Below are 14,104 nucleotides of genomic sequence, written 5' to 3'. Positions count from 1 at the left end.
TTTAGAGGTCCTGGGGGGAAAGTTTGATAGAAAGGATGTATCATTTTGTACTCGTATTATTGTACAAATTGCTGTCCAGATGCTCTAGAATCAGGGCCAAACATGCTGAGTGCTGTGCCATCGATTGCATATTATTTAGAGATGCATTTAATGAGGTTGACAGTATACCAAGACAGCAGGGAGAGTGCATGCAAAGGTGACAAGAGCTGTAGACACAAAAGGTCAGATCACACATATGGAGCATTTCATGCATTTTCCTTTTTCCTCTTTGTATTAGAAGAARAAAAAGTTCCAAGTATTCAAACAAAGACCAGGTTGAGGGGCCAAGTCAGAGGGTGGTCATGGTAGGCTGGCTACTCTCCATAGTGATGCCAAAAGTCATTTGGACAGTTGGATAACTGATCTCAGCATTTGAGGAAAACATGTTCTTGGCAAAACAGCACCCCATGAGGTCAGCACAGAGATCATCACAGAGCTGACTGGAGGCATAATTGGAAAAGATCGTGCACGCATACCTTTGTGCTACATATATGTATATAATATATGCATAGAGATAGTTTAGCTATCCATCAATGTTAAAAATGACTTTTGTGAAACACAGTTATAGAAATGCTGGACTAAGGACAGAGGGAGGGAGGCAAGATGCTTAATGCTTTGAGAGAAGAAAATAAAATACCATCAGAGGGCTGAGTCTGTGGAAAGCTGAGGAAGCCTGAGAAGTGAGGAGGAGGGAGCTGTCAAAAAACRACAGCACAAATTTTCAGCAGGATGATCTATGTTTGCCTTCATTTCTAGTTATCTTCAAGTGGTGGCTAAATAATAGGAGGACAGCTCAGTGGTGTTTTTTTCCACTGCATTTGTAGTAATGAGATGACAGATTTCTTATTTAGAACCTTTTTTATTTCTCACATCCCTAATTTTTAAATTATCTGCCTTTCTTTAGAATCTTTCCTCTGAGGGATACGAGAATGCGTGATAAACGTCTTGCTTGGCCCACAGTGCTCTGTAGTGCAGGCATATATTACATCGCATTAAACAACTGTCAAAGCCGAGGTTCAGAAGCCCAGCCCACTTGTCCTAGGTTAGATGGGAATGAACAGAGACCAGCCAGTACTGCTGGACAAGCCACTGCCAGCGAGTTCTTTCTCCAAAGCTTAAGACTTTGGTAGGAGCATATAAGGACTTGGGAATGGTTCAGTGGAGAGATCAGCACTGGTAATGTCAGTAAGAAAGCTACTCTTGAGGTCATTCAGATTAAGCTCCCATCCAAGTGCTCTGCTCATGGTAACAGCTAGCTGTATGGCTTAGATCATGGTTTTCAGTGGTGTTTGACTGAGGGCAGCCACCAGCAATCATAGAAATCATAGAATGAGCTGTAACCTAGTTACTGCAACCTTGTAGGCTTGGAGTTGCAATAGCAAATGAGATGCGAATTGGAGATAGATAGATTCCTGTCCTCCAAAACTACACCATAATACAGTTTGCGTGCGAGCAGTAAATGTTTAATTCTCATTTTGTGTAACTTGCTGGAACCTCAAAAGGAAATCAGTGTTCTTTATAGCACTGAACTCATATTATACGCAACGACTACTCGTATGAGCAGCTGTCTGTACAATGCAAGAAGTTTCCAGACACTGTAAAATTGGCTTTTAAAACTATTCTCCTAATGTTTTGGATCACATTTAAACCTTGAAATTGCCTTGATCTTTGTTCTCAGACTTGTTTGCTTGTCAGAATTGAAGATGAAGACTGTTTTTCATATACTTAGGAATGCAAGTGTTGTAATTTATTTAGAAATCTTCCTGTCTAGGGAAAAAACATCATATTTGGGAGAAATGTGTGTTTGCAACATCACAGAAACTGCCATACTCTAACAGAAATACTGTTCTATCTACTTGGAGAAACCCTTAAGAAAACTTACTTTACCTTGCTCCCTCTCTCCTTGAGGTGAAGGAAATGTACCCTGGAGATAGCTGTATGGCTTATGAGCTTTTCTGGAACAAGGTCATTTTGCTAGCTAATTGGCACAAAAAAAATGTGACAGGTGTGACAATACCAAAGGTGTTTGTAGAACAGATGAGGGGTTGTACAAGGAGTCTGGGAATCATGTAGTCCTTACTGGGGAGTTTACATTTTTGTGGGAGCTGAGAAGGCCAGGGCACGGGAATCTAAGTGCCAAGACATTTTGGACTTTTTTGGTAGGCAGTTGGGTATTCTGGATTTGCCTTAGGAATCTGTCTGTGTACCTGGCTGTAGCACAAAAGCTGATGTCCTTGTTACTATTCTCTCCATCATTCCTCTCYGTCATTTATTTTGTTATAGAAGAAGAGGAACCATTGAGCGCTTCATATTTTAGGCTCAGCTAGGCAGGAACAGTCTTCGACACCGTTGTTTGTGCGTAGGTATGAAACATATGTCCTAATCTCTTTTGACACGCAGTGCTGCTCTATTAAATAACTAACCAGGATTCCTCTGTTCTTTCARTTCCCAACACAATGTTTTTGCAGCAGTGTTCCTAGTCTCTGCGCAGCGATTTTACTCTTCTTTACCAAAAGACAATGAGGCTTATTCACTTAATGCCTGTAAAGACATTTGTGAATCTGCTAACTATAAYAACAACAAAAAGTCAGCTTATTGTCACAAAAGCCAAAAAAGCATTTCCACTGATTTGAATAGCATTCTGTAAGGATCTTAAATGTTACCTTTGTGGGAGGAAACAAGACGTTGAATTTAGCCCTAAATCCGAATTTCTTAAAAAAAAACAACGGCTGTACCTTATCACCTGTTACTGGGCATTAATTACCTATTTCCACCTTTCCCATTAATTGAGAAATTGAGGATATTTTTAACTGCCCATGAAACTGATAGATCCTTCACAAAACTATTCTGCCAAACCAGCTATTCTTTGAACAATTTGGCCTGGCTCAGTTTTTAAATGTTTTTCTCTGTGTAATATAATCTTGTTTGCAGACAAAACACTTCTAATTTCTAACATAAGGATTTGTTCTGTTTTCTTTGCAAGAAAAATTAGTGCCCTGGAGGCTGGTAAACTGTGGGAAACAGTAATGAATTCTTTGTTAGTTTTGGTGTTCAATTCTACCCCTGCAGTCTGCAATATAGAGAAGGCTTGAGGAGCTTAGCAATGAAGTTGTTCCTATGGATTAGTAAATAAAACCCTGAAAATACTTGCTTTATGAAGTTTGTTTACTGAGGCAAACCTCCAGTAACATATGGGAACACYATAGCTTTGCTGCTTCTTGCCTGTCACATCTTGCCTATCATGGGGGTGTGTTGATCGTGAAAGCACTTACTTTTGTGAGATAAACGGTGCAGGTTCAGGTCCTTATGGATATAACCTATATGGTTATATTCCAGTTCTGCTCACTCTTAGATGGATGTAGATTGTCTTTTGCAAGACAAGGTATAAATGAGAATAGTAATGGAAATATTTCCCACTAATCCAGTGAAAGGAAGTCACTCACACAAAGCAAATCAATTACTGGTAAAACCCTGTTAATAGCTAGGACAATTTATGTTGTAATTGAGCTAGTGGACCTCATTAAAGATGGTTCCCCAGGCTCCAATACTGTATGCTGAAGCAAACATGCAATTGAGTTGCTTAATTATCCTTGTGTTGGATGTTGGATTTTTCTTTTTTTTTTTTTTTTTTTTAGCTCTCCAAGTCTCTGTGGGAGAGGGAGGAGCAACTGTATGAAAGAATTAGGAATTGATGAGTATACTACTTTTAAACAAAAGAAATGGCCAAGAGTGTGGGATTTTAAACTAGTGACTTTGAACCCTGAGAGAAGCACAAGCACAATAAGAAGAGTTTGTAAATCACGGTCAACAAAAGGTTTGCTCGGCAGCAGCTGCTGAGAAGCACAGCGAGGTTTTTTTTCTGGGTTTCAGAGGAGGCATACTGAATTATGGTTTTTTAATACCCCAAAGCACCATGCTTTGTTTGTTTTTTTTTCAAACTTAAATACACATACACGTCAAAGACAATAAGATACTGTAAGACATATAAAATAATGAAAAAAAAGATTATCTCTCCGGTGTGCCTCCTTTCATTTTTTTATGAAAATAATATTTTCAAAATAGGTTTTCTAGAGTAGGGATGCTGTGCAGGCCAGGAGCAGYAGCAGCCTCGCCATACCAGCAGGGCTTTGCAGGAGAAGGAGCAGTGCTGACTYTGTACTGCTCCTTTGGGATGTTGTGAAGTGGATTTTGAAGTCACTTGGTGCAGAGGAGGATCTGACCTTTGTAGAAAAATCCTGTACAGTGTAGAAAATTTGTTTTCTACTGTTGCCCTCTGCTCTCCAGCTGCTGACTGAATGCAGTCTCAGTGGATATTAACTTACCTTCTGGCACGTACCTCTTGTGGGAGGAACTTTTCCCAGCAGATAGTCAAAGTACGTCTCTGCTGTAAAACAGTATAGGTGCAAATATCTGTGGAGAAGATGTTACAAGAAAAATCTATAGGGAATAACATATGAAGAAGCTTATTAAATTCCCTATTTATGAGTACTAGGACTTCTCCATCACCATGGCTCTTAATTTACTCATCCCAGAGGAGATGTGGATTAGCCATGCCTGTTCTTGCAGCTTGCTCTAGGTCTACATTTCAGTCCTTGATTAAACCTCCATTGCCTTAACTGTGGTTGCCTGTCACCCTAATAAGTACCATTTTGTATCTTTATTCCACAGCTRAGGGCTGGAAGTATGAACTATAACAAATAAATTACAAGGCTAAGTCGTATTTGCCTCCTTCCTGCCTGTCTTCATCTCCGAGTGAAACACTCCTTTCTCATGGTGGGGGATTGGGGCAGGTTTAGCTCGGTTGGTTAGAGCGTGGGGCTGCTAATGCCRAGGTCRTGGGTTCAGTCACTGTACGGGGCTACGCTGAGGGTTGGACTAGATGATCTCCAGAGGTCCCTTCCAACCTTACCATTCTATGATTCTATGAYTGCAGGCAGTGATAAAAGTAATCTTTATCTGCGAAGTGGCTTCCCTATTCATTTCCCGAAATAGGTGGCATTTATGGGCTTTAGCTGCAAACAGAGAGCTGCCACAGATTGGTGCTGTCACAGATAAGAAAATGTAAGAATTTGGGATACTTTACAGCACGACTTTCTCAGCACAAAACCTTAGCATCTACATAGCACGAAGCCTTGTGGGCAGCTGATATTTTCGCCTTTGTTTTCGGTCAGTGACATAACATCTGCCCTCTCCATGACAACTCATTCCCCACACATTTAAAAATGAATTGGAGCACCTGGCTTTCGCTCTGCAGGGCTAGGGCTAACCATCTAATCATTAGACCTTTCAAGACCAGAAAAAGGAATGGTACAATATGGCTTTCAGCAGTCTTAAAAAAAAAGAAGAAGAAGAAGAAGAAAAAGAAAAGAAAAATCTAACCCCAAACGCTTTAATGTTAAACATAGCAATACCTCAGTGAATACCAGCTTTTGATCTGAGGCAGAATGTGTTTCCAAATTCATTTCACGCTGTGCTGTTTCAGTGAATATAACCACTTCACCCAAGGATCTTACTCCTAGACCTTCCGCTAAACTTCAGGATACAACTGCTTGAAGTTAGGACAGGCGATTTCTGCTCTCCTCCCTGCCCTGCCACACAGCCACAGTATGATGGGCCAGCTCCGCATTTAAGTCTTCTGGAGATTTAACTGCTAGTGAAGGCAGCAGCTCCCTCATCACACATGGTTGCAGTTGCTCCGAGATGAAGAAGCTTGTACTGGTATAGCTTGTGCTGAGGCAGCCAAGTGCAGTAAGCTAGAGTTGTCCTGTATTAGTGTGACCGTGCTTGTCCTTGAACTGTTAACAGCACAACTGTGGTTGTTTTTAAACAAACAGTTTACTTGGCTCTCATAATCCAGAAAGTGCCTTCAAACAACTTGCATCCAACTTACTCAAAATTCAAGTTCAGCAACTGAGTTGTCCCTGTCTTTGAAATAGTAGGTCAGCAGTGAAGACCAGAGTCTTGACTGGAGATAGGCAAGAAAACTAGCCAGAATTCAAGTACTGGGCGGAATCGTGTCCTAGGTTTGTGTGAATGTCCTGCCAAAGCTGTGTAGACAAACTGTTCCAGCACCCCCTTTTGCTTCTGTTTATTATTAATACTATATTAATTCCCAGCTTCACTTCAGGAGGTTTCACAGCACTCTGCTGATGCTTTCCAGCCTGTGTGTCTCTGAGGAGAGCAATAAATCAGGGAGGTAGAGGGATCATTGCAATCAAAATTTGAAGCAGAGCGGCAACCTGGTGAATTCTCCACCAAAAAAAGGAAAAAAGCTCCAGCAGGACTGAAGAGCGAGTGCCCCATGCAAGTGCTCCTTGGCAGCTGTAGCTCTTTTTACAGCTCTCGCCCTGCCTCTGGGTAAAGGGAAGCTGAACGCTTCGGGCTGTGCTCAGTAGTAGAAGTCAGTCAGGTAGTGCCCAACCAACTGCAAAAACAAGGGTACTAGGAGGCATGGAAACCACAGTTTCTGTAAGTATTCCTTTGACTGGAAAGTGCTGGATTGAACCAGAAAATTTTCTTCTATTGCAAGTGTGGTCATTTGATGAAATACTGAATTTTTTTAACTATTTTAGTGGGTGGAGAATAACAGAAACACTTTTTTTTTCCTATTGAAAAAAATGCACAAGCAGATTTTTAGCAGTTGGGGACAGCAATATCTAGGATGTTCTATTTCTGCTTTTTCTATCCCTTTCTGTTTCAGAAGAGTAACAGCCACTGGTTTACTATTTTGCTGAGCTTCCTTTCTGTTCCACGGGAAGAGCCAGGGTCAGGTCTGTGACCCTGAGCAGCCAACATGTGATGCGACTATCTCTCGAAAGCAAACGGATCTTTTAGTGCCAAATATTTAGGACCAAATATGTTATCTGCCCTCCATGTTCAAAGGTTGCAGGAAGTAAATGGTTTGAAATTGTGATTTTTTCTTTCTCTTTGCCATTCACTGCAGATAAACTTTGACATTTGCAGTAGCTGTGTTTTCCCTGCTGTGATACAACATTGTCACTGTAAAGCCAAATACTGATTTACAATTGGTGTCCAATGTTGATTTTAGTCTAGTATTTTCAGAAGTCTCCAGTGAGGGGAATGCAGATGATTGCAACTTTTCTGATGAGAATGTTGGTTTTCTTTTCAGTTAGAAAATGATGACTCACAAAAACTGAAACTTTGTTTTGTGGGAATGGACCAGTTCTGCTGGGAAACTTTTTTTGGGAAAGGCTTCTCAGGTCCAGGAAGGAATTTTGGGTCAAAATGTCAGGCCCTTTAGGGGAACTGGTTGTGTCGTGGGTAAAACATTCACCAAGGGCAGTAGAGACCTTAATGCAGTTTCTGGATTTATTAGCAGAATCTGGACCTCCTACCTCACAGCAACTGCTGACTACTGGTCTGCTGGCTGGAAGAGGATTGATTTCTCTTTGCTTTGTCCTTGCAACAAGGTTTGGGAAGTATTTGTTTTTTCCTGAGACAGAAGAAAAGAAATGAGAAAATGCTTGTATCTTTTTCCTCTCCCAGAGGCTGAATGTCTTTTCTGAACTATATGAAGTTTTTTTTTTTTTCTGCTTGAATGTGCAGTTTTGAACTAAAAAATGTATCACACTATGAATAAGGCATGGATCTGGAAAACAAGAGAATCAACTTCAGTCCTCTATCACTGTGTAATCTTTTACAGGTCACTTGACATTTCTGTGTCTCTGGCTGTGGTCTGACAAATAGTTTTATCAGCAGCCACAACACTTAAAAGTGAGTGGCCYTTCCAGTCACTCATTCCCACCACTGTGTATCTCCTTTGGATGTGTCCATGCTTGTCAGTGCCTGTAAAACCATCCAAGATGTATCAGCCTGAGGATCTTCTCTGAGCTTAAATGACCTAGTTGTTTTTGATTCAAGTACTTCCACTCTCTGATTAACCATGTGACTGYACAAATGCTTGCTCTGGCACCACTGACAAGATGGCACAGGGACAGGAACAAGCAAYAGGAGGGAACAGAGGGCTGCCAAAAGCAAGTTCATTGAGATATGTCCTGGGTTTTCCTTGTGCAACATTAGTAATAGTTATTTGTCATTGTGTAACACTAGATCCATGGAATAAAATGCCARTTTAACAGCTAGGTAATCATAAAGCTGCTCATTACGATTTTTTCAAACATTTGTCTGATTGCTTGAGTAAATGTAGTCCAATAATTACCAAGTTTGAATATTTTCCTGCCAGCTGTTCATCAAGGTATGAATCAGCTGGTTAGTTTTGGGTGAAGTTTTCATTAGGATTTAAGCTCCTTAGTCACTTCTCAAAATGTTTCCTTCTATCCTGCTGTCTAATCTGGTATCAGCATAGCAGAAATCTCATTAATTAAGGACCTTTTATAATCTGCTCCCCAACCTGCAGAATACATTTACCATTGCTGCTTGCAGGGCTGAGTCCAAAGCAGGATGTTGGTCATCTGGAACATCAGCCACGACACACAAAGGGACACACTCAGGCTTCTGCCTGTGGTGGATCAAATTGTGCTGTAAGAGCGGGAATATCCTATGTGGTCTAACATTGGAGTTTCAGCTACGGGCCAATATCAGTATCCACCACAGAAGGTGGACTGGTGGGCAGTAAGGTTGGTGCTGAGAAAGCATCCTACATGTCAAGTCTGTCTCCTGTACTATTAATATGCCATTAGTATGCATTAAGAGAAGACCTAGAGACCCAGAAACCAACTGAAGTTGCTGAGTTTGTGAAGATGGCTATTCAATATCTAAATCTAAACATGATGATATGTGACTTCTAAAGGACTGTGACGATTAGTCTTCAGGAAGGCCACTGAAACTAGTAGGCATGAGCTAAGTAATACAGTAAGAGTGTGAAATGAGAAGAACCTTAAGGAGAAYCGTCTTATACATTCTTGTGTATATCCTTATATGTTCTTATGTATATCCTTAAACGTCCTTATATATATCCTGATACTTCCTATACACAGACAAAATTCAGAAGGCAAAACTGAGCACCATCATAGCCCCACTGGTGTCAGGTTTGTTCATCAAGAGGTTGCATGTCACTGGGCAGCACACCTGAGGGGGGTGTGTAGTCCGAGCCCATCCCTCCCTGCGGACAAGGACAACCTCAGGGGCCTCAGGGACAGCCAGGRATGGGCCGGTGCAGCAGGAATCTGTGGTTGCTGATTGCTTTGCTCTCAGATAGCTTCTTATAATCATGGCATTATAATCATGGATTTATCAGAATACGTTTGTAACATGTTCATTTTAAGCTGGTTTAATGTAGAGGGTAACTCAATAAGGCTGATWAAAAAAACCCAGCAAATCTCCGTCAAGAGGAACAAACCTGACATTGGCCATAATACATGTGCAAATGGYAGAATATTCGATATTTGCTAGTAGACTTTTTTGTAGTATTAGGGCACATCTGGCTCATCCTTGCGGGTTTTTGAAGGCAGGTGCTCATGGTAGTGCATATTTTGCCGTTTGAACGTGCCTTCCTCTTTTCTTCCTAGGGAATGGCTTTTACACTTGAAGAGCGGCTGCAGCTGGGAATTCATGGCCTGCTTCCTCCTTGCTTCTTGAGCCAAGATGTCCAAGTTCTCCGTGTCATGAAAAACTACGAGAACAAATCTAATGATCTAGACAAGTACGTCCAAAAAGTCTTACCCCATCCTTTTTTTCCAGTTCTTTAAAGCCTTCAGGAAGATTTGAGGATCCTATTTCAAGACCCACAGATTTCCTTCAGGGTCACTTTTTTCCACTTGTCAATATTCTGCAGCACCAAGAGTATCTATACTGGACAGTCTGCTGGCACATCAGTTACGTGCCATCCCAGTCCCAGCATAGCGGTATTGCTTTTTGTACTACCATGTTGCTGGAAAGCTCTCGTATTTGTGTGGCAGTTCACTATACCCTGTTTGCATGTTCTTCATTGCATCTACACAGGTTCCTCAGGCAGAAAATCATTCCCAGTCTTTCATAACCTGCTGAGTTTTTAATTTTTCTGTCTGCAATTTGACAAAGAGAAGGAAAACCCTTTGTGCAAATGTGACAGTCTAAATTACTGAGTGATCATATAAAGCCAGCGATGCACATGCAAATCTGGATGACACTAAGAGTGCACAGTTGATTTAATGTTTTTATTTTCTAAAATAATGTTTTAAGTATTGCTCTTTCAAATATAGTATAGTTAAATACTTGTTAAAGTGTTTAGTGATTAGTTGAGACTGCAGGATAAAGGAGAGAGAGGTTTTGTAGAAATATCTTAGGAAAGACAATGCTTTGAAAATTGCTTATTAATACTTGCATATATGTATATATAACCCTATAGATTATTTAATAGATTTAGATGCTACAGATGATGTCCTGTTCTGGCCCTGAAGACTACATTTGACCTTTCCATTGCATTTGTTTCTGATGTACATTCAGAAAATCTAAGGATACATAATGGGTCTGATTTTCAGTTCTACTGATTCTTTGTAAGCTGTCACTGAGGACGGTGAAGCTGGATATTCAGGTCCTCTGGGAAATCTTGMTCAAAATGTCTGTTCACAGGCTAGCACTTTGGAGTATTAGAGATTGAAAGGATTGACTAAGTACTGAGTGAACTGAGTACTGCTTTTAATGAAATTGCCAACATGTAAAAATACTTATGTGTACRTGTTTCATTTTACTTTTAAGGTACATAGTCCTTATGACATTACAAGACAGGAATGAGAAGCTTTTTTACCGAGTGCTGACCTCTGACATTGAGAGATTCATGCCCATCGTTTACACCCCAACAGTTGGCCTGGCTTGTCAGCAGTATGGGTTGACTTTCAGGAGGCCACGGTGAGTGAAGTGAACGTTCTTGCCCCTGTCTTAATTTGATGTGTATGTTTCTTTTGATTTGAAAGTCTGTCTTTCTGTAGGTGGCCCAAAACATCTAAATCTTGATTCTTGATCAAAAAATAGTCTATCATCAAGCAACTTGATATGCGTACATTTAGTGATGAGCTGGCGAGCTGAGAACAACTCTGCCTTCTTCCTGTAAACAGTGAACAGAGTGGTTTTGTATTTAAACAGGACTGTGCAGTCTGCAACTTAGCTCCCAATTTCTCTCTGAACTTGTGGTTGCACCACTCCCCATCTGCTGTCTCCAGAGCGCTCAAGTTCTTTYTGCTGTGCTGGCCTTTGAGTAATATTTGGATTTTGGATGCATTGTGCTAATTTGAAACTTTTGTATGCATTTCCACAAACTACCCTGTAAAAAGCATTTTCTTTGGAGATGATCCTCTGCATCAGTGCCTTCCTCTCTGCTTGAAACATAGAGTAAATTGATGCAACATTAAATAAGTCYTGTGTACCATTTTGGAAAGCCCTATTGTGCATAATTCCTTTAAATGAATTATGTTTAAATAAGCYGCTCATTACCATTCTGAAGTAGGATTTTTAGGCTTATCCTGAAAATTCAATAGTAAGTTTGAGATTGTCTTAGCAAGCTTTTCATTTTTTGTCCTGGAAGTGTTTAGGAGGCAGATAAATACTTTAGCATTTGCTATAGAAATACCCATACTGAAGGAGTGCAATAATACTATGTTTGAAAAGTATGAGGCTTAACTGCAGTTCAGCTGAGAGAAATAATATGAGAGGTGAGGAAACTGAGGCAAGTTCCAGCAAGTCACTCAAGGTCACAGTGGGGATTGTGAGGCAGACCTTGCAGATGTCAGGCCTGCATATGCAGATAATGACAAACAACATATTATGGATACAATTATCTTGTGCAGCCTGCTTGCCATCAAAGTTTCCAGTAAAGCCCCTSTTTTCCTTCATGTTGCTGAATTGCTGCTCTCTCATAGAGCGAGTCTTCAGGGTTGTTTTTCTGTGTGTGTCTGTCTCAAATCACTGTGTCCTGTATTTGGGGAAACCAGAGAAGGAATTGCCTCCTTTACAAGGGGAGAATGCTTTCTTACTCTGGGTGGAGGGAAAGAGTAGCAAGGATAAGAGATTTCTGACTGTCCCCGTGTGTCGATTTGTGAGTGGTGTATAGCAGGGAAGAGCGCTCATCAAGAGTCATACCTGGCAGCTCCTGACCCATAGCCCCATGCACAGCCACTGCACCTCTGCCTCAAGTTTGCTTTTACCTTGCAACACAAGTTCAAACAATTCTGRGGAATTTTGCTTCATTTAGTTTCTGGTCATCTTTCCTGATGCTGGACTCCTTCTACAGTTGTTTCTGTTGGAGAAGTCCTCTTCCTGTAATTCATTTCTTTCTTATTTTTGAAACTTAGATTAGGATGTTCTCATAGCCTGGCAGTTTTGCTGCTAAACCTGGACTTGGAACTGTTCTGGATTCCAGCCCATGGCTTCCGCAGAAAAGGGCAAACTGTCATGCTCCTTAGCACACTGAATTTCCTTTGCCAGGGAGTTTGTTTCTGTGAAGAGGTATAGTGAATTTTGACCTAGCCTCAAGTTTGATTTTAATCAAAGTTGTTTTAGCAAAATAGCTTTTTTGTTCCAAAAAATGAGGAGCTATTGTATCATCTAAAGTGATGAAATTAAAATGAGAAGCATTCATACTTGTCTTTTTTTAAAAATCTGACTCTTACTGTCTTTCAATAAATATTTTCTCTCCTGGCGCATAATACGTACTTCAGGAGCTGGCTTGCAAGACGCTTAGTTCAGAGTAGGATGCCAGTGCTTTCTGCTAAAAACGTTGGGACCTACAAATCTGGGGAGCTCTGGAATTAAGATATAGCTTTCAAATTCTAGCTCTTGCCATGTTTGTTATCCTAAGCTTCACTGACTGATAGTCGGAAAAGGTGATTCTTCTGAACTTTTTTTTTGTGTGTGTGTATGTGTATCTAAAGGGCTTTAAAACATAATGATGGCCAGGTAAATATTATATTCTGAAATATTTCAATGTTATTTTAAGGAGAACATAACACCTATTGCTGGAGAGGATTTCCAAGCCATTCAGTTGCACTTTGGTGATACAAGAGACTGTATCATATAATCCTGTTCATTAACTGATTACATTATTTTAAATCTGCAGTACAGTTGCACTATGTAACCCATTCCCATACTTAACTATCATATAAGCAGAAAGTCTTCTTCCCCAATATGTAACCTAACTGTTTTTTGCAAATTTAATCCTCTCTACAATAGCCTTTTCACAGTAGAAAACAGTTATCATGTTCAGTATTGTGGTTTTCTTGCCTGTAATTGGTGCTGTTCTGTTCTCCKTGTTCTACTCTGGATTCTCCTGTTTGGCCACATCTCTCTTGAAATGCAGCATGGAAAAGTGGGCACTATTTTCCACATGGAGGACCTGGCAGTGCTGAGGAAGGAGGARCAGTTACCTGTTAGCTTTTGCTGACACGTCCCGGCGTGCCCGCGTCTTTCACAACTTTATCACTCAGCCGAGTTAACACTCTGTGACTGGTTGCTACAGCTTGCATCGTCTTCTTCTCCCCTTGAATCTTCTCTTCTTGTCTTTGATATAATTACCCCACCAGATCTCTCTCTCTTCATAACTCTGCTTATAATTTATCCCTGGAAATTCTGGAATTTCTTCTTGGAATTTTGTCTTGCATAAGTCAAACTTGTACAAGAGCATCTGAAATTACTCCTATAAGGTCCTGTGGGGCTTCTCACATGAGAATACATGTATCAGTGTTTGTATGGCTGCAGATTTTGTTTGCCAGATAATGCTGTCATAACTGTGGGGCTCAGTGCCTCTTTTACCTTTCCTAGTGCATGTAAACTCTTAAGCGTAGATGTTGCACCTTCACTTCTGTGGGTCTGGAGTTTGGGAGTTCTCCTGCTGGATCAGGGCTCCAGCATCTTCTGTGGTAATGGACTCAGCTGCTCCAAATGGAATCAGGCACCTGCCGTTCTTTCATTAGAAAATGCTGTCAGACAGTAGTTTAAAAACATAGGTTTTGTTTGTTAAGCAGTAGAAAAGAGCAGCTAGGGGAAAAAGCACTAGCAAACATCCAGCTCTTTGCATTGTTACCCATGACGCCCATAGTCTCATCTTGTTTTGCTGATGTGCTAGGCAAAGCTCCTGTCTTGAGATGCCCCAACTAGTTGCTGTCTCTGTCTATCC

The 14,104-nt window shown here is 40.7% G+C and overlaps 1 protein-coding gene across 2 annotated transcripts in view; it reads left to right on the top strand.

Moving 5' to 3' along the window:
• LOC146590479 (NADP-dependent malic enzyme, mitochondrial-like) overlaps positions 1–14,104 on the top strand; it is a 126,800-nt gene that overhangs the window by 59,760 nt on the left and 52,936 nt on the right. Inside the window, exons 1-3 of one of the 2 annotated variants that reach the window (XM_085314554.1) lie at positions 6,440–6,507; positions 9,528–9,661; positions 10,696–10,845. In XM_085314554.1, coding sequence (XP_085170680.1) covers positions 6,490–6,507; positions 9,528–9,661; positions 10,696–10,845 — 302 coding nt within the window. In that variant the 5' untranslated portion in view covers positions 6,440–6,489. Of the gene's footprint in view, positions 1–6,439; positions 6,508–9,527; positions 9,662–10,695; positions 10,846–14,104 lie in introns of those variants that run through there. The other variant, XM_085314555.1, reaches the window with a different exon arrangement.

This window comes from Rhea americana, unplaced genomic scaffold (assembly GCF_003343005.1).
Source record: "Rhea americana isolate MKP2758 unplaced genomic scaffold, rheAme1 scaffold_407, whole genome shotgun sequence".
In the NCBI taxonomy this organism is placed as follows: Eukaryota; Metazoa; Chordata; class Aves; order Rheiformes; family Rheidae; genus Rhea; species Rhea americana.
The sequence above is the reverse complement of the archived record's forward strand: the minus strand, read 5'-3'. Positions and strand labels throughout refer to the sequence as shown.